This window comes from Limulus polyphemus, unplaced genomic scaffold (assembly GCF_000517525.1).
Source record: "Limulus polyphemus unplaced genomic scaffold, Limulus_polyphemus-2.1.2 Scaffold691, whole genome shotgun sequence".
NCBI lineage: Eukaryota > Metazoa > Arthropoda > Merostomata > Xiphosura > Limulidae > Limulus > Limulus polyphemus.
In genome coordinates, this window is record NW_013666301.1 from 297,874 (window position 1) to 318,765 (window position 20,892).

The window sequence follows — 20,892 nt, forward strand, 5'->3', positions numbered from 1 at the left end:
AACAAAGCATCACTAACAATTTCACAGTATTACAATTGGTCGGAGATACTTTGAACATTAACTCTGTTATCCAATCAATTTTCGTAATAATAATAATTAAAAAAAAAAACAAAAAATTGATTTATGGTAATAATTCCCAGATTATTATTTCCAATACAGAGGCAAATCAGGTCTCTCCAATCTCACCTCCAATAGATAGTGTCGCACAATAATCGACGAGGGGGTCACTCTCAGTTAAGACTGTCAGTGACCTTAAACATTGTGAGATGGAGACATACGTTCAAATCTGTGGTGGTCCTCTGAGGTTGCAATTGAGGGAGATCCTCAACATTCTGGAGAGAATTTAGATTTGCTTTTTCCTACACCTTCTTTTAGTCTGTTGGCTTTCTGGCCCCCTGTGGGACAATGGTGAGTTTGCAGAGTTGGATTCCGGGGTTTGATTCCCTAGGGTGGACGTAGCAGATGGCCCAATATTGCTTTGTTTTAACAAAAGTAATTTACTTCACAAAGTGTTCTTCAAATCAACTGTAATCAACACAGTTTTTAAATGACCTATTAAAAAAAAGTAGGCCACTTTGGGATAAGCTATCTTGGATTTGTTTTCTCCTGTTGGTTCTTCGAGTGTGTGATGTTTTGGGCTTTTTCCCGGTTGCTTTTGAGCCTGCACCTTACTTGATGGCTGAAAGGTCTGGGTGTGAATTTTTAGGGGGAAGCATTTTCTGACTCTCAAATAATACATCTGCTCCTTGAATTTTGGGGTTCTAAAGCAGAGTTTGTAGTTAAGCCAATTAGATCAATGTCCCCTGCTGGGACAAGATAAGTTTATGGCTTGCAACTCTAAAATCCAATATTATGTTTTCCTTTCACTTCACTTTGTTGGAAGACTCTCAGGATCACCAACTTCATTGATGATAAGCCAGATCCATTGTTAACAGGCACGTTGGTTCAATTTTTCGGCTTTTACATTCCTCCCTGTTGTCATTGGAAACTTGAATTTCATTGGCTCCTACAGGGAGTCATAGTTCTGCCCCTATTTGTGGGTTCCAACCCTCAACTTCAGGCCCTTAGTAACTTGGCACCCAGAATAGCTTTTGTCTATATCGAAAGGTTCTGATGCTGGGTCGGATTGCCAGCAGCATCAGTGAATCTTGTATACCTTCAGGGTCTGTGGGGGCTCAGCTCCAAGAATTTCTGGACTTGTGGTAACCCTAACCACAGATCCAGGAGTATTGCAGATCCTTGAGTCACAATTAGTCATTCAGTTCACATCTTCACCACTATTATCCATCCAACTTGTAGAGTTTCCATCTCCCACACATTATTGGGACTTGGAACTTTGTTCTAAGGCTATCAGAGCTTGGTTGGTCTGAGGGTAGTGAAGGTGTCATGCTAGGTTTCTGAGGTTTTATTCCTGTCTGTTGTTGAGCCTATGCAGACAGGAGATGGGTGCCCAGTCATCGATCTTTCTCATCTATATCAATGCCTAGATTCTCTAAGGCTCACAAGTTACTCATTCTTCAATATGTGTTGATTTTTTTTACTGGGATTGTAGATGTCCAAGTTTGTAGTAGACTCCTATCTGCACTTTGCCATAGTTGGGGAGTCCCACCATTATCAGCAAGGGTAAGGTTCTGCAGCTCCATTTTTTACCTTTGGACTTATCATACATTTTTCTCATCACCTCCATTCCATCATACTGGGCACGCACACCATTCCATGGATAACTGGATTTTGCTGGCACCATCTTGTCAATTGTCAGAAAATCACATCCTGTTTCTACTTTCAGAAACAACCAAGGCAGGCTTCCTTTTCTATATGTTATCAGTCTGGGTATTTTTTGTTTTTCATTTTGTCTCTCAGTCAGGCTCAGCTGACTCCCATCTGGCTTAATGCTATAGAATAGGATGCTACACTCTTTCTCACCTCTACTTTTCCCACTGCACAGATAGTTTATTCTCTTCTGGAAATGTGGGCATCACTCGAATCCCTCATGCCTTTGGGATGAGAGCATAAGAGATAATAAATTCATCAATTCACTGGTTTCCCTAGTTTCCTTTGTCAGGATCATTCTTCAATCTCAAGGAGTTGTTCAGACACTTCTACATCATGAGTTCCTCTACTGCCACCTTATACAAAGTTCCTTCTCTTCACGATTGCCTTGCTTCAGGGATGGGGTGCACATACCAACAGTCAAGTATTCCAGGATCTATGCACAAATGAAGAGGATTCCCTACACAATGTTTTTGTTCTTCTTGCTCTTCAACTAGCAATGCCTCATGGTCTGGGCTTAGTAAGTGGAAAATTGTCAGACTTTACTCATCACTTTACTTTACTGGTCTTCAGTAACTCATCTTCGGGCTTTGGCATTCTGTCAGGACATGATGAGATTACAACTCTAAGCCTTCTCTCCACTTCATATGTTACCCAGGGTACTAAATATGATTTGTTCCAACTCATTATTGGGTCCTGTTCATAGCACCAGATTGACTGCTACACCCTGGTTTCTGCTTCTGTGGTACCTTTCAGAGTGTCCATCTCTTCCACTTCTTTGTAAGTTATCTCTGTGGAGGCAGCCATGATCTGATATGGTAAACCCAGTTATCCAGATGCTCAAACTTCAGGAATAGACGTTATGCTGTCTTTGGCACTGCATTGGGTTTTCATTTCTGAGGTTGACATGTAGCTGTCTCAGTTCTTGCTTAGTCCGAAATGAATTTTTAATCAATGGAAATGATAAAGCATATCAACAAAAATGTATTGAGAGGAGGTGGAAATCATTTCTATCAGAAGTGCCAACCTTTATTCATTTTTTGACCTGGCTCTTTGGTGGGTGTTTTTTGCATCTTCCACATTCACCCTGTTTAAGGTGGCCTTATTGACTACCATTCGATTATCATAACTACATATTTTTTGAGTCTCCAGTGCTTTCCAGATTTCTCAATTTACCTTGGGTCCTTGGTCCCAAATGACTATTTCAGTTATCTAAAAGGTATATTAAGGTTACATTACATGCTCTTTCCCAACACTTGTTGGTAACCTAACTCATTTATGCCATGTACCCTCTTTACCTGTAGATTTATTTTTCATGGCTTCACTGGTGAGAGTGATTTGCACTGTTTGTTCACAGACTGCATTCTTATTCTCTCTCAGACCATTTCTTTTTGCTCAAAACACTGCCCAACAAGTGAGTGAATAAATCCATTTCACCAATTCATCTGATCACTGTGTCTCACTCCTATATCCGATCAGATTTCAATCATGTTCAGTGTGGGTCTTGAAGGTTTGGTTGCCTTTAGAGATGCTAGATAATGATTTTTCATTCTGGGCTCTCTTTGAAGGAAAGGAATCTTCTGCGAATCATGTCTATTCAGATTTGTCACATTTCTATGTCCTTAACAGCCTGGTCGAATTGCCCGCTGGAGGTCATTTTGCGGATTGGTATGTGGACCTCCCCCAATACTTTTATCTCACATTATTTGCATGATCTGACAGTCTTTTCATCTGAAGGTTTTTGTCCACCCCCTGTAGCTATCTTAACCATTTCTGCTAGATTATCCAGAGGAGTGAGTATTTTCATTACTAATTTTCAGGGTCCCTTACCTTATTTTCACTGGATCCCTCTCTGTGGCAGGTGTGCTTTTATCAAACCAATTCTGCACCAGCAACCACTATTTGAATATACTTTATACAGGTTGCAACAAGCTTTGTAGAAATGAGGTGTTGAATAAGACCACATAGGAGCTGATCAGGTGGTATTACTGTACTATGCTGTGCTGCTACTCATGAACTATCATGAGTAAAGCATAAGAGAATCCTTCCTGTCCCTGCCAATCATCGGATTGAATACATCGAGATCAGTTTGGTTTTAAAAATTTAAGGAACTTGGTTTACCTATTGCACTGTTCCTCAGGGCTCCCCAGTGCACATTACCCCCCAGATTCTACTAGTGTAGCAAGGAAATCTTTACCACACCTGGTTTCCAGTAACTGGGGTGATGGATAGAGGCTTTTCCTCCAGTGTTAGAGTGAATTCCTCCACTCTTGGAAAAGAGAGCGAAGATGAGAGCACACCTACCCAGGTCCCTGGATGTTTTTCCCAGATGTCAATAGGAGTGACACTAGCCTATGTGGGAGCCTACTCGAAATATTGGTTCAGATTTGATGCTCTCTATCTGGCTGGGGTGTACATGGCCCTTCTGTTTGATCAATATAGATTCCCTACATTGTTCATGGAAGAGGCTCCACTATCTTCTCGTAATTCCGAATGCAGAGTGATCCCATCCTGTGTCCTTGTTGAACACAGTTGTTCCATGTCCTCCCCATAATTCCGGGGACAAGTGGAATGTACTCTGCCCATACGGTTGGGGAGTGAGGATGAATGTTCATAATTCCAGACCGGATGAGTTCTGTTTTCCTTGGTTTAATAAGGCATACACATAATTCCGGGGACAAGTGGAATGTACCTTGCCCATACGGTTGGGGAGTTTTATAACAGGGTTAAAATTTTTATTTTATAATATTTAGACTTGTATAACAAATAAATTATCAAGTCTTGACTTCATTGAATGATAGTAAAGTAATTAAGTATAATATTTGGTATTTGCAGTCTGAATGATATCTTATGACATACATGGAATGAGTTACCAGATCAAAGACTCCTAGAGTTGAGTATAATCAGCATTAATTTTTAACTGCAGACCTGAGGATAGGACAGTTGATCAACAGTACCTGTCATTTATATGACTGTTCTTAACCAAATTACAGATTGACTGTTATGATGCTCCATAACTAAGAGTACATGAGTGGTTTGAGAAGTTTATCATGGCTTAAGCCATGAATCTCCCATTCTAAAGTCTGGCATACTATTCTTTAGGCCACACTCAGCCCAGCTTAGTTTCTGGCTAATATAGTGTTACATGAACTTTTTTTTTTATTATATATTACTCATTATAGGTTGATTTTTAATTTTGTTCTAAGTACATAGCTTTCTCTGATAGGAAATTAATATTAATTATAATAGTACAGCTGTTTTTTACATTTAAATGAAAAATAATGAATGCTATCAATTAGGTACAGGTATGGTCTAGTGGTTAGCATGCCAGGCTTTGAATTGGAAGGTTCATGGTTTGTGTCCTGTTTTCACAGAAATGCACTCCACATTTTGGGGCTGTAGGTGTGATAAAAGAATTACACTGTCTGGTTAAGCAAGAGTAACACAAGAGTTTCTTGTAGGTGCTGTTGACTAGTTGTTTCCCTTTAGCATAATGGCTCAAAAGTTGGGATAGCTATGCTCAGATGGCCTTTATGAAAACTAAACAACACTATCAATTATTGAAATCAACTTGTCTAGTATGTACTTAATTCTTACAGATTTAAATCAGTGTTTTGTATGTTTTGTTTCACGTACAATGAGAAGGATGCTTGTCCGGGTTTTATGTATATGTGTAGGTGTTAAGGATTCTTCTACAGTAGGTGTCTGTGACTTGTGCAATAAATTTGAACAATAAATGGACAGTATGCACTCCACTTGTTTTAAAATAATATATTCAAAACAAGTTAAATGTATGTACAAAAAATTCTTTACACCATGGAGATCATAGTTGTATCTTAAACACTATAAAGCTCGCTTCTCGTCAAACGTCCACTTAGACTAATTCAATTGCTTTAGAATCCAGTTGACATGCTGAATTATTCGTTTCTACTATTATCACAATAATGTTAGTAAATAATTCACATAGGCTGTCTTGTGCATTACCATAGTTGTATCCTGAACTTCCAGAAATTGTCTTCCTTTCATCAAAATTCACACAGGTGGGTCCAGTTAGTTTAGAACACCCTTTGACAAGACAAATTCTTCTCCTTATCTCTCTAAAACTGTTAATCTCACTTTAAAATATCAACCGTTAAGGCTATTCATTCCCACAATGGCTAACTTCATGTTTTATAATTATTCTCTGACAGAACTTCTCTATCACTTGACTTTACTTTTTCTCCTCTCCTGCTCGTTTTGTCGCCACTATCTATATGTTTATCACTGAGGCCTCTTGAAATTTCTATAGCCTCAACATTAGTGAATTGCAAACACAATTTATGATAGCCTCAACATCAATGAATTACAAATACAATGTCTGAATCTTGCCGAGTTAAGTAACTAAACTTGTCATAACTATCGCTTTTAAAATAATTGCTTTTAATTCTCTTGTTATGAAAAAATTAAACAATCATGAAATATCAACTCACAAATTAAATAATAATACCTACACTTAACAGGTTTGTATATTCAACAATACTGCATTTGCTTTACAATAACTAAAGTGGCACACACACATTCAGTCATAAAACCATGTGGTTAAAAATGGTTTTATAGTATCAGGATATAGAAACATAAATTGTTATAAAATAGTCTTTCACAACAACTCTAACATGGCAAAAACATTGAAGCAAAAAAAACAAACTTGCATAAAGAAATACTGAAACTATAGAAATTTCTCTCATAGATCATTCTAAAACTTTTAAACTTTAGCATTAAAAACAAGTTGGTGATTACCTAAAACAGAATATATAAATGGCAAACTTTGTGTCATATTGAGTAGTGGAGGTTACTTGAATGGAAGTTTAAAGGCATATTTAGTTTAATGTCTTAGAGAGTTCTGTTTAACAGATTATTCCTTACAGAATTATTTAAGTTAGGATACAAGAAAATTAATGTTATATTCTGCCAAAATATAATAATAAACTAAGAATTATCTATTTTGAAACTCAAGAACTGACATGCAAACAATATTTAAAATGTATATTAACATAATGAACTTTAATTTTTACTTAATCTAAAACAAGGTTGTTGATTTTATTTGCAAGTGTTATCATGTCTGTAATATTTGTTACTGATATTCACATGAACACCACAGAACAAAGATTCACTTTTTGGGTAAAGAATCATTATGAGGAATCGGGCATATTTATTATCAGTCCTGGTGTATTTAGAGTGTAAAAGTACAGTGAATGTTAAAATAAATTTTGTACTAATGGAATAGGGAGAATGGGGCTACATGTAGTTCTGATAGAAGAAAATAGTTGGCTGTAAAATGGACACCAGTTTTTGCCGGCTATTGGACATTAAACAAAAATATCATTAATTAGCTGAAATTACATATCAGTGTTAAACAATGAGCAAGTCACCAATTTGGTCAGTTTTATTTTAGTTTTTTAAAGACTTGTACAGTTCTGGAAAGAAGAACTTATTGTTTAAGTTCTAAAGAGTTTTAAAATTTCAAGTTTTTCCCCCCATATTTTGCAATTAAAATATACATTTTTCTTGAATACAAAAACAAAATTTTGTGCTGTACAATAATTAAATAATTTTCAACTTTTCTAAGTTGAATTTAATCCATAAAAGTTGAAGAGAAAAAGTACAATGGACAGCACAGAACTTTATAGCATGTACAAAATCAATTTATAAAATGAAACTATTTTATGGTAAATATATTGTTTACGTGATTGTTGTCATCTCAGCCTTTTTTTTTAGTTGTTTTTTTATAATGCCTTTTTGATTTTACTACATTTATTTAAATAGTATCTGTAGTGTATAAAATAATTCACTCCTTGCTATAATGTTTTCAAAATGTAGTTTACTCGTGAACAAACGACTGGAAGATTGAAAAATTAACCATAGCATGCATTACTAATTCTATATTTTAAAAAATGGTGAATATAATGTCAGTCTTCTCAGAAGCTATTGCTGTGTATTGTTTATGCATTGTAGAAGTATAAACATAAATTTTATGACAGACTAGAAATAATAGTTATATATTAGAAAACTTTTTCTGTATCTTCCACAAATCAATTTGTATTTCAACTACCAATAAATGATGAATGAAATGATCACCTACACTTAATTGTATTAGTTGTGATTTATTTTTCACAAATGAACTGGAGCACATTTTCATTACTTCTCTTTATTTACAGTAACATGTTATTTTCAGTTTGTGTTCTTGCTTGCACACCTGTAACCAAATGCCAAAATTAACTGTTTCAGTGAAATTAGCACACAGAATGTCTGAATGACAAAAGTAATTGTAAGAATCAGCATAAATATATTTAATTCATAGCACAGTTGCCAAGTGAATTTAGAGAAGATCCACTATAAGTTTTTCATAAAATTAGCTAGCAGTTATATTCTTCATCTAGAGTAATTGTTCCCTCCAACAAAGAGAAAACAAAGTTATAATTATCAGTCCTTTTATCAAATGCAATTGTAGTTATGTTTTTTTTTCCTTAATGTTTTGTTAATTGCAATAGCCTTTTCAGTATATACATTTGTAAGTTAAATGGAGCATGCAAGTACACTGTACATTTTGTGAACAGTTCCTGAGTTTTGGAGTGCATAATTAAAATATATATTTATTTTACTTTTTTTTTTTTTCCTTCTGTAATATAGAAATGAAAAGAATATAACAATGTTTGATGGCCGGGATGCTTGTGAGATGAATGTGTAAGTATAAATTCTTGTAGTAGATCATCAAGAAGTTTCTGGTGTTTTCAGTATCGTTGGTTCACAATTTAATGGTTTTGTAATACTAATTAATGAATCTTTTATTTTTGTTCTCTAGAAGTAAAGATTATTATTTATTATCACAATTATTGCAGTGTGAAACTTCTTTATCGCATAGTTCTCGAAAACTGAAAATATGAACTAATTATATTAATGCTGCTACAATATTCTGTTCATTTAGGCAAATGCAGGTTTAAAGATGTGGTGTTTTAATCTGAAGGGTTCATGTCATTGTTGTTCGTGTGTATGTATACTTTACATATAAAAAATATCTAAAGGATGAGTAGGGGTAATATTAAAAATGTCTTGGATAATGTTGATAAGATTGCTGAATTTATCAACAAAGAACAGTTAATGTGAAACAAATGAAATCTCAGGTTAGAGATTATTAATAATTTTGTGCTTGTGGAATAAGGAAAATGGATGTTGATGTAATTCTAATAGAAAAAAAATTAAGGTAGACAAAGTCCGTGTTTGAAGACTTAAGTTAATGTGATGGCAACTAGAAATGTAATTGTTCCATAGGGCAGATTGCTATAACATGAAGGTTTTTTATGCGGGATAAACTAAGAAGAGAGAGTAATATTAGTAAGTTTAGGAAAATTAGTGGTAAGTTTTGGCTGTTCTGTAACTTATATGGATCACATTGTTTAGTTGCAGTTTAATAGTTTCTGGATGAAATATTTTGCTTGTACAAATGATCATCATTTCTACTGACTATGCAGTTATTTTATTAATAAGCAATGGGTGTATAATAACTTAAGACCTGATTTCTAACTTAATTTTTCCAGATGGAAAGTTTTTGATGTAGAAGCAACAGAGGATAAAAGCAAAGAAATTTTTCATATTATTACACATTTAGAACCTTTCACTCAGTATGCCTTCTACATCCAAACCTATAATTTAGCCCAAGCAGCGAAAGGAGCTAAGAGTGAGATCAAGTACTTCAAGACTAAACCAGACAGTATGTGTTCAGTTTTTTGCTCAGTGATATCAGTTGCACTTTGTCAAGTTTAACAACCACATCCATTATTTATGTCTTGTAAAATAAAATAAAGCCAGTCTTGTTAATGCGAGTACAGCTTAACGTTTTTAAGTATGACTCTTGTGTTGAAAATATTAGCGTAGTTTTTTTCTTACAGAGAAATGTGTCACCTTGATTTTTGATCATGGAATTTAGCAAACTAAAGGTATAAAAATAGTAGCTGTTATTCTCTCTTTTTCATTGTAATCCTGGCTATCTAATTATTTCAAGTAGATTGTTTGATTTTGGGTTCTTTAGGATTTTACTTTTAAATATTTAGCATATTAACTACACTCTTCTTCAAGGGCTAAGAGTAAACTTGATTTTTACATATCCAATCACTGCTTTGTCATTTGTCTGAGAAATAATTTTTATGTATTTGAAGTGTTGCTCAATACTGTAAGTTGTTTTTCTATGACAAAACAGTGTCACATAGTGAGACATTTTTAAAATTTGGACCAGAAACTAACTTTTCATCTATCAAACATAAAACACTAAAGTATTCTAGCTTTGGTCAGAAAACAAATAACTTTCTAAAAAATATATTCACAGGTTCTTTAGAAATATAAATTCTGTAAAGTAATGTCAAAAATCTAAATAAAAAAAGATTTTTAGTAATCCAGTTGTAAATTGTCTTGAATTTATGATGATCTTAATTTCACTTCTACTATAGCTCCTAGTCCTCCACTGAATGTCCATGCTCAAGCTATAGCAATTGGTGAGATTAGAATAAAATGGCAGCCACCTAAAAGACCCAATGGGAATATCACACACTACATTGTGGAAGGCAAGCGAGAACTTGATTTTGTATGCCTATTTGGATTATGTATATAAAGGCTACAAACATTAAGTACTATACACATCTTTTATACTAAAACTACTAGATATAGTTTACTTTTCTCCTATTGTAGTTTTTGAAGTTAACAACTTACGTTGAGTACAGTAGTCTCTCTGACTAATGTATTCTGTAGTTGCCATTGTATCTAAAGTTTAAAGGTATAAAAGAAGTGAATTAACTGTTTTGTTAATCCTTGATATAAATGTATTATGCTGCCACTATTTAATAAAAAGCATTTAGCTTCTATATCAAAATGGACTGTTCCAAAAAATACTTTTAATAATTTGGGATCTGATTAACATGATCATTGTTCCATTGACTAGATGATTGATATGACAATTTTTCTTTAAATATAGTTGGTTTGGTAGTGACAGTATTAGCACACAATATACCATCCATAGTTCATACAAATACTTAGAAATCTTGAAAGTATTTGGAATTGCCTTTAAAAAAATCGTAGTCTAGAAACTTAAAATTATTTGTTACTACTGAAGTTTGGGAGAAAAATTATTGAAAATAATAATTATTAAAAGTGGATAAGTAATGAGTAACTGATCATTTCCCTCTGATAGCAATGTGTATCTGTCATCATACAGTGATTTATAAAATTCAAGCCTTTAAATGAACACCTTTATACTTGTGGCTGAATATAATATCAACATGACCATTGTTAAAATGATAGCAAAAAATTACACTCTTGTGTTTGAAATTGAAGTCACTAACAGTGTTCAAGATTACTCATGGAAAAATTTCAAAAGTTAAGGTGAGTACCTGTAATAAGAGTCTTAAGCTGTTAACTTTGAAGAAAGTTGGATATTTTCATTGCTGTTATCAAAACTTTGTTGAAATTAGTGACTAATAACTATAGCAGTTATACTTTGCAACTGAACTTTATAATAACAGAAGTGATACATTTGGCCAGATATTCTTAATACATTTTTCATTGTAAAAATATGCTTATTTGTACTTAAGATATAATATTTGTACTTTTGAATAATGGTGAGAACAGAAGCTACAGAAGGTTACCAGAGTTGCACTGTTCAGTTATGTTTCTCTCATTGATCACGTATTATCTTGCTGCTCTGATTTTCTTGATATTCACAGTTATATATCATTACTGAATTGGTAAAATAATTAATTTTAGGTGCATTTAAATAATAAATATGTAATAACATTTCCCAGTTTACTTAAAATTTTTTTTATTTATAACAGTTTTTTAAATATTCTGTAAAACTTGATAGTATTTTACTACAACTCTCTAAGAGCATGACTTAGTTGATGTTGTTCTTTTCTATAAAAAGAAAAAAACAAATTCAGAACATTTTCCTTTGGTAATATACATTTTAAAATAGTGGAGTAACCAGAAAGCTCTTCAAACTTTGCTATCAGAACTTTTAAATAAACTTATGCATATTTTAAATAAATAAACAATTATTCGATGGACTAGTATCATAATTTCAAAAAATTAGGCTTAAGTTTCACCAGCAGGTTGACAGCAAATAAACCAAAAGGGCAAACTTAAGCACCATATTTCTTATTTTTTATTTATTGTTATAAAAGTGATTAAAATGTCAAAAGTAGAAACTTGATACAAAATGATAAAAACCCTACAACCCGAGCACTTTCGAAAGGTGGACCTTTTTTCTTCAGGGGCAAACTGGGAGTGTTGGTGTAATTGAATGATTGATATATAAGGGGAGTTGAGTGATATCATAAAGGTCATCTGGTCTTCCAGGGAATGTTTGATATATTTTTCCATGTTCTGTTGTAATTATGTTCCATTTCTGGTACAATGGTACTCACTGACAAAAGACATAAAAATCATCGTAAGATACATTTATTCAAACATTTACGTAAACAGTCAAAGTGTGGAAAAAGTGACAACTTAAAGTTAACTAATTAGATTTTACTCCTCTAATCCTCATTGGCTATCCAACCAGTTTATTTTTCACTAAATCAATTCATATCAGTTCATCTGCAATTAATATAGTCTCGGGGCCTTGAAATCTGACTGTTGGTTCTTAAAATGTTTTGGATACCTCTGAATTTCTTCTTTATTAATAATTATGCAAATCCTGCATATTTGTACATTTTATTTTATTTTTTAAAATGTATAAATTTCAATTTAACTTTACATACATAAGTAATTGGAATATTTTCTTCAGTAATAGTTTGTTTTTAAGCTAGTTGTTAGTTTAAAACATTAACTCAGTGTAAAGGATAATATACAATATAATGTAATATAAGGATGTAAAACGAAATTTTTTGTTTAGGTTTTATATGTGCATTTTGAAATAACAAAAAATCATAAATTTCTATATCAATATCACAAAATTCCATTATAATTTGTCAAGCTTACTAACTAAGCTCTGTTTGGGTCTAAAAAATTGATTCTTTGAGCTCACTAATGTCTTACCTTACTGCTTGGAATTTACCATGAAAAGAAAGAGTTTCCTGCATAAATACTTTGCAGAGGCTGAGAAAACCAGTAGCGGACATTCTGAGCTTTTGATTGGTTATGCACACGTTTTGGGTTAATTAGGTGTATGTAAGCAAGTATTTTCAAAAATGGAAGAGGTGGATGAGGCCTGCAGACACTTGTGAGAAGGTTACTGCTCACCAGAGTAATGAAATAAAATAAAAACGAAAATAAGGTTCTGTCGCTGAGGGTAAATAAGATAAACTAACCTCCTGATGATGGCATTCAAGTCCCCATTGTAATAGTAAAGTCCAAAGCTATTAAGTTAATTTCTAGTACGATAGACAAATTATACTAGTATAAAAGACTAACCAAGTTATCTAAAGTAGTATAAATCTCCACCATCATACATTACGTTTACTCATAGAGTTCACTCTAATTACCAATTTTCAGATTTTACCTGAGCCTTTATATGCATTAAGGTGTTCACCTGCATACAAATAGTGCCAAGTTGTTTAAACAACCTTATTAAAACTAAAAATAATTATTGGAAACTTCAACCAAAAACTCCTTAATTTTTACTTCTTTAAATTCAACATAAATTACTCACTATAAAATCGTCATTGCTCAGACAAGCCACAATTTTTATAATCTTCAGTTTTGTTTGGTTTACAAACAGACTTTATTAACTCTCTCAACACAGGCTTAGTCAATTTGACCGATCATATGACCTGTTTCTACTCATTCAAATTCCTTATAGATTTGATACTAGTATATTTTAATATAGTGTGTACATCTTCACAAAATTTGACAGACTTTCAGTAAACACAAGTCTTTCAGATACAAAAAATCATATTTTTAGTGAAGTATTTTTAATAAACTAAAAATAGATTTGTCCTTGAATATATTGAGTATTTGTTTGGAGCAGTTTGTGTGCAAAGTGATTTTCATGTTAAGACTAAAAATACTTTTCTTCATCTCAAAAATCTCAAATTTCATTTGTGTAATCTCTAAAACCTCCTAAATTCATTTCAGATGTTTATTTTCAGTAAAACTATATTTTATCTGTAATTTTCTCTACCCTAACTCTATATGCAGTTGGTTAATTTGACCGACCTTGTGACAACCAAAAATAAAAATAAACCTATATTGCCCTTTTCTCTTTCTAGAATGATTTCAAATGTAATAAGAAACTACATTCGTTTATACAACATAGTTTTAAACTTGTAACAGTATACATTTATTTATAATTAAATTTTATTGCCCTTTGAACCATATCTAACTACTATTCGTGCCATTATAAATTGTAAATCACTTGGGGAAAGTGCAGCTCATGTTACGCTATCAAATTACATTACCCACGAACTACTCTGATCTGCTCATGTGCGACCCTTGTGAAATATCTTTATTATATTATTGTTTATTTTATTTAATCTAACCTAGAGATCTCCATTTTTGCAAGAAATAAAGTACTTACCCGATATTCTTTTTCCTTGCTGTCGATTGATGATAACACTTAACCCTACTTTTTTATACTAATAGTAATAATGCAATAAATAATTTTTATTTAATTAAATAATGTACCAAAGAACATAGACTAATAACATGCAAAAATTAGATAATGTTAAGTTTTTGTATTTATAATAATTATTTTTTCCAATAACCAGGTAATAGGAGTTCCAATAGGAGCTAACTATGCTATTTCTTTAGCAGTTTGCATAAATATAGAAATTTTGGACGTAGACACTCATTATTTAGATACAGAAAGTAAAATAATTATTATGATATCAATAAGAATGTTTTTGATTAAAGAAAATATTTATCTTTTCCAATATACAGCCTACCCTCTTTTAATAGTAAATGTGCCATATTCTTTTATTACTATAGTATTATAACTTCAAAATTACTCAGATTTTAAAGAATTTGTAATAAATTACAATATTTCATTATTAATGTTGAAATATTGATGCAAAAATTAGTATTTAATGGATTTAGTACAGAAAAATTAAAAAATATTATTATGGCCAGGTGGTTAGGACACTCGACTCGCAATCTGAGGGTCGCGGGTTCGAATCCCCGTCACACCAAACATGCTCGCCCTTTCAACCGTGGGGGCGTTATAATGTGACAGTCAATCCCACTATTCGTTGGTAAAAAAGTAGCCCAAGAGTTGGCGGTGGGTGGTGATGACTAGCTGCCTTCCCTCTAGTCTTACACTGCTAAATTAGGGATGGCTAGTGCAGATAGCCCTCATGTAGCTTTGCGGGAAATTCATAAAACAAACAAACAAACAAAAATATTATTAAGATATTTTGTGATAAATATAAAAATGTATTAAATAAATATAAAGAAATAAATATTAAAGAGTTTTTGGTTCAAGTTTCTGATAAGTATTTTTAGTTTTAATAAGGTTGTTCAAACAACTTGGCACTATTTGTATGCAGGTGAACACCTTAATGCACATAAAGGCTCAGGTAAAATCTCAGAATGTAATTACAGTGGACTCTTTGAGTAAACTTAATGTGTGGTGGTTGGGAGTTATACTAGTTTAGATAACTTGGTTGGTCTTTTATACTAGTGTTACGTATCTGTTTGTTTCATAATTTCCGGTAGAAATTCATTCCGAGGAACTTCAGTAATACAGGTCCTTTTATGATTAAACCAGTTTATTCATCTTCGATACAAACTTTTAGTACACAGTAATTCCACAGTCAATACGTTTCTCGTAATTTTAAACTTTACAACTTCTATAATACATGCTATAAATCTCAGTAATTCACACATACTTTATTTACCGTCACTACTGTTCGCTTCTTTAATTATCTATCGCTGGCTTCTCTGCCAGGCTTATATACTAACAAAGGGGGCGTCTTGAATGCACTCGGGCCACCCCGATCATTTGAGAAATTTCACACACGCCACCTGCACCAGCAGTGTCACGTGACTTTTGCTGTCATAACACTAGTATAATTTGTTTACTGTTCTATAGGCTTTTTTTTATATTTGTGTGTATGTATATGTGATATATATATATATATATATATATAACTCCTCTTTATAGCAATCGTGATTGATTCCAAAGAAAAACAAGTGGTGGAGGAAGCAATTGGCACAAAGCACTTGTGGTTTAACAACTCTTATAAAAGTCCTAATGTAACCAGTGATACTAGTAGTGAAGAAGCTATGAATGGCAAGTGTTGTCCATGCACAGAAAAAAAAAGTGAGAAGAAACATGAAGTTGAAGCTGAGGATCAGATTCAGTTTGAGGATGCAATCCACAATACAGTTTATATTAAGAAGTGAGTGACTGTTCTTTATGATTTTATTATTTGTAAATTGTGGAAAACAAAAAAAATTCATGTCTTCAGAGTTCCTTCTACTCTAATTTTCTCCTTTTGTGGAACATATTCAGTTTATGTGATGAATAAATCTGCTACTTGTATGAATCCAGTAATATTTAAACTTCTTTTTAACACCAATGCAACAGTGAGATGTATATAAAATATTCAAAATTGTTTCCTAGTGTCTGATAAATCATGATGGAATGCAGGGATGATTAAGAAGCAGGTTAGTCTGTTTTTCACATCTGATTGGATAGTAGTTTAACTCTGAAATAAAGTCTGAGCAGAGTTGCTACAGGCATATAATGGTGATGGTAAGTTTAACCTGTAGCTACATATAGACTATAATAATTTTCATTTAACCCTCTTAGTATGGGCTCAGTCAATTTGACTAACCACGCGACATTTTTGTACTCATTTGAAATCTTTATAGATTTAATACTTATAACTTTCAATATAGTGTGTATATCTTCACAAAATTTGGCAGTCTTTCAGTCCATTAATATATTGAGTATTTGTTTATAACAGTCCATGCGCAAAGTAATTTTCATGTTAAAATTAAAAATACTTTCCCTCATCTCAAAAATCTCCAATTTCCTTTGTGTAATCCCTAAAACCTCCTAAATGCATTTCAAACGTTTTTTTCAGTAAAACTTTATTGTTTATCTGTTATTTTCTTTATCCTATCTTAAAACGGGATCGGTCAATTTGACCGACCTTGTAATTACCAAAAAAATTAAAATAAACCTAAATTAACTATTTTTCTTTCCAGTATGACTTCAAATTGTAACATGAAACTACATTAATTTATCCAAAGTAGCTCTGAATTCATAACATTAGACATCTAGTTATAATTAAATTTTATTGTTTTATTTCCCTTTGAACCATGTTTAACTACTATTCGCACCATTATAAGTTGCAAATCACTCAGGGAATGTGCAGCTCATGTTATGCTATTGAATTACATTACCCACGAGCTGCTCGCATGCATGCCTCGTGAACCATTTCAATTATATTAATATTATTACTTATTTTGCCTAATCCAGTCTTAAATGACTAAAAGATCCATATTTTTAGATATTAGTAACTTTTACAATAATAAATAAAGAATAAATATGAAAAACAAGAAATAAAGTACTTACCTAATCTTCTTTTTTCTTGTTGTCAGGTTTCGAAGAGAGTTAAGCCTAATTTTTTTTATAGTAATGCATTTAATAATTTTTATTTAATTAAATAATGCACCAAAGAATATAAACTAATAACAGGCAAAAGTAAACAAATTCCCTTAACTCTCAAAATTTTCCTGGCTTTCTAACTATGCGACAAGAGCCATTACAAATTTATCCAAGCTAGTTGTTAACTTTCCCATGGGAACGAATCTTGCACTGCGAGTGAAATTGACAACATTCTCTAAGAAAGAACTATCAACGAATTGTGTAAGAGAGGATGTGGCAGGAGGGGTCTGATTTTCTATTTGATAGCTCTGTAACCAAACCAAATTGAAGACTTTAAAAATTATGGTTTGTCTGAGCAATAACGATTTTATAGAGTTTTTTACGTTTAATTCCGAACATTTTTGAGGGGTGATGGATAAAATAGGGATGATGACATGCAAAGAGGAAGTGGATCACACTAGTGGAAATTCAGGGTGTTTTTTTAATATTCCCTTGTAGAATTAAGAATTTGTATACTCTTAAAATATGGAATATTAGCTAAGATTTTATGCTATTCTAATTGGTATAACATAAACAAAAAGTAGTATAATAAAATTTTGAATGAAAGACACTAAAACCTTGTGTCATGCATAGCAAAGGATACCCAGGGCGATAGGGTTAACTTGATGAATTACTAGATCAGGTATCTGTAGTAGCATTGGATTTAATTCAAGCAACTTTAATGCATCCAATAAAATGCAATAGAAGAAACTAATTTATTTAACAAATCATCTGTTTCATAAATGTTAATTGATGAAATAATACACATTTACTACAAAAGTTTTGCAAGAATACCAACTAACTGTTTGAAACTATTCACAGATGGAATTTCAAATGAAAATACACTAATTCAATACAGGAGCCTCAAATTATATATTGTTTGCAGGTTATACACATCAACATAAATTGATTATATGCATGAAGTGTATTTGTATTAATTATATTAACCTGACTACATCCATCATTGCTTGGATGTTTGATTTATCCTTCTTTATTAATGAAGCAAAATTATTACATTTTTGTCATAAACACCTTGTATATTTTGTGAACCACTTGTTTGAATGGAACAGTTGAAACAGCTTATATCTGAGATAGTTGAACAGTGAAGTGGTTTGATTTTAAGTGAAATCATGTATGTGGGTTTTCATAATTTAATATATATTAAATTACTCAGTCATGTACTTGAGACTGAAGTTTTTATACATAAAAATATTATAATACTTGTATCGTGGCTCAGTCTGGTAAGATTTCATTAGGTAGGGTAAAAATAACTTTTAATGAATTTTTTTTTATGCAAAATAATTAGTATTAACCTGCAGATCTACATATTAATATATGTAGTGTGTGTTTTTTTAAGAGTTGCCAGAATTTTTATTATCAAATGCTGTTTATTGAAGATACTGAATTTTAGAGATAGTTTGAACCATTTTGTAAGCCTAGAAAATCAAACAAGAATATTGTATTTACTGTTACATAGAAATATGTAAAACTTAAGAATGTTCTTTAAATTTGAATCTGTAAGGCAGGAGTTTTATATAACTTCAAAATGATTAACATTATTGATGAAAACAAAACAATCATGAACATTAATACTGAAAAGACAACTGCAAGAGAAGTTCATGGAAGTTGAAAGCTGCTTAGTTTCATAGAAACTTTATAAACTTTGAAAATAACTTGGGATGGTGTTTAAAATCTTTAAAAGTATTAAAAATATGCTTATATAAATCAAGTTCATCTTGCTTTCTTCATTTTCACATTTATTTTTTAAGAAAACTATAAGTCAGATTTTGAAAATAATAATATATATATATGTATATATAAGTACTTCTTTTTGCCAATTATCAAAATGAATGTCTTTTACTTATATTTCTTAATAGTGTAAATATACACTATGTTGTTGATTCTTCTACAGTAGGTGTCTGTGACTTGTTAGCGATAAATTCAATGATGAATAAACAGCACACACTTTACTTGTTTTCAAATGATATATATATATTTTGAACAAGTTAAACGTACGTACTACAAAGTCTTCACACTATAGAGATTACAGGCATATCATAAACACTATTTATATATAGGCCTATTCAGTTACTTTAGAATTTCAGTTGACAAGTTGAACTATTTTCTCTATATTATTATCATACTAGTATTGTGTGTGTGATTCACTTACAGTTGTGGCGCAAGTTACTGTAATTCGTTTAGTCTTCTTTCTTCTGAAGATCTTCCATTCCTTTTGTCAAAGTATACCCAGGCTGATTCAATTACTTTAGAACCATGCTTTGACGGAATAACATTGACCTTCTTATCTTTTTTATACTGTTAGTTTCACTCTAAAATATTAAACGTTAGGCCTATTTCAGTCGTTAGGCCTATCACATCTACGGTACTTAACTTCACACAGCTATATTCTCTTTTGCTATTATCTGTCTATTGTTATCTGTCTACTGCTTCCCGCTCGTCTCACCTTATTTATATCTTTATTACATAGTTGGCGTATTCTCGACACCAATTAGTTTTAACAAAACCTTCTACAACCGTCTGCTTTTAACTCTTATTATAACAAAACTTAAAAATAATAAAGTATTCACTCACAAATATAAATGAATCACTAATATTTAAACCAATCAGTCTTTAATTTCATGACACTATAAAATCAATGAAACCCTCAAGAAGTTATTTAAAATAAATTTTTCAGTATTTTCAGCTGAAACATTATGTAGGACCTTGTACTTAAAAATCATTGGCTAAAATATTTATAATTGTATTATATTGTGCAGTTGCATCAAGTTATGTTAAGCCAGATAAAAACTTTATTTGGTGAGAGGCAATATTATTTAATAGTTTACAGTTTTGGGGATAAAGTATTCACAAGCTAGCTTCTTGAAAGTTTTTCCTAGTCAAATTAGTGACTGTCACATTATTTGGTTGCTTTCAACTTTGGATCCTTACTAGTAATTTAGCAGTTATCAAATGAAAATATATTAAGCATGACTGTTTTAATATATTTCCATAAAGTCTAGTAGTTTATGTTTTTGTTCAGAACCTTTTTACAATCATTATTTTATAAACAATTTTAAAATAAGAATATTTTTCTGTTTTACTTTGTGTTGTTCTTTGACTCATAGTTTGGGAACTGATGATGTTCTAGACAAAGAATGTGTTCTGTTAATGTTTAACGAGCCTGATGTCTTCTGAAGAGAGTTGAAAGCTAGCTCTAATAAATAGAGCTGGGTGTAAGATATCAGTGTATTGTAAACCTGTAGTTTATTAAAGTACTATTTAAACTTACTCATTTATCACTTATGTTAGATAAAAATGACTCTCCAACCTCATCTATATATCAGAAGAAAAGAAAATTATAATTATATTTCAAAATGTATTTGAAGTGTTATAATAAATATTGTTACGCCTCCAGTCGTTAGTTAATTTTCCGTAAATTCGTTCTGACGAAACTTTAGCGACACAAGTCCTTTCTTAAATAAAACTGGTTTATTCTTTCTGAATAT

General features: G+C 31.9%; 1 protein-coding gene across 1 annotated transcript in view; it reads left to right on the forward strand.

Moving 5' to 3' along the window:
• LOC106459994 (insulin receptor-like) overlaps positions 1–20,892 on the forward strand; it is a 136,441-nt gene that overhangs the window by 52,470 nt on the left and 63,079 nt on the right. The window contains exons 10-14 of the mRNA XM_013919674.2: positions 8,437–8,490; positions 9,342–9,514; positions 10,248–10,381; positions 14,499–14,598; positions 15,893–16,130. Of these exons, the coding sequence (XP_013775128.2) occupies positions 8,437–8,490; positions 9,342–9,514; positions 10,248–10,381; positions 14,499–14,598; positions 15,893–16,130 (699 nt within the window). The remainder of the gene's footprint in view (positions 1–8,436; positions 8,491–9,341; positions 9,515–10,247; positions 10,382–14,498; positions 14,599–15,892; positions 16,131–20,892) is intronic.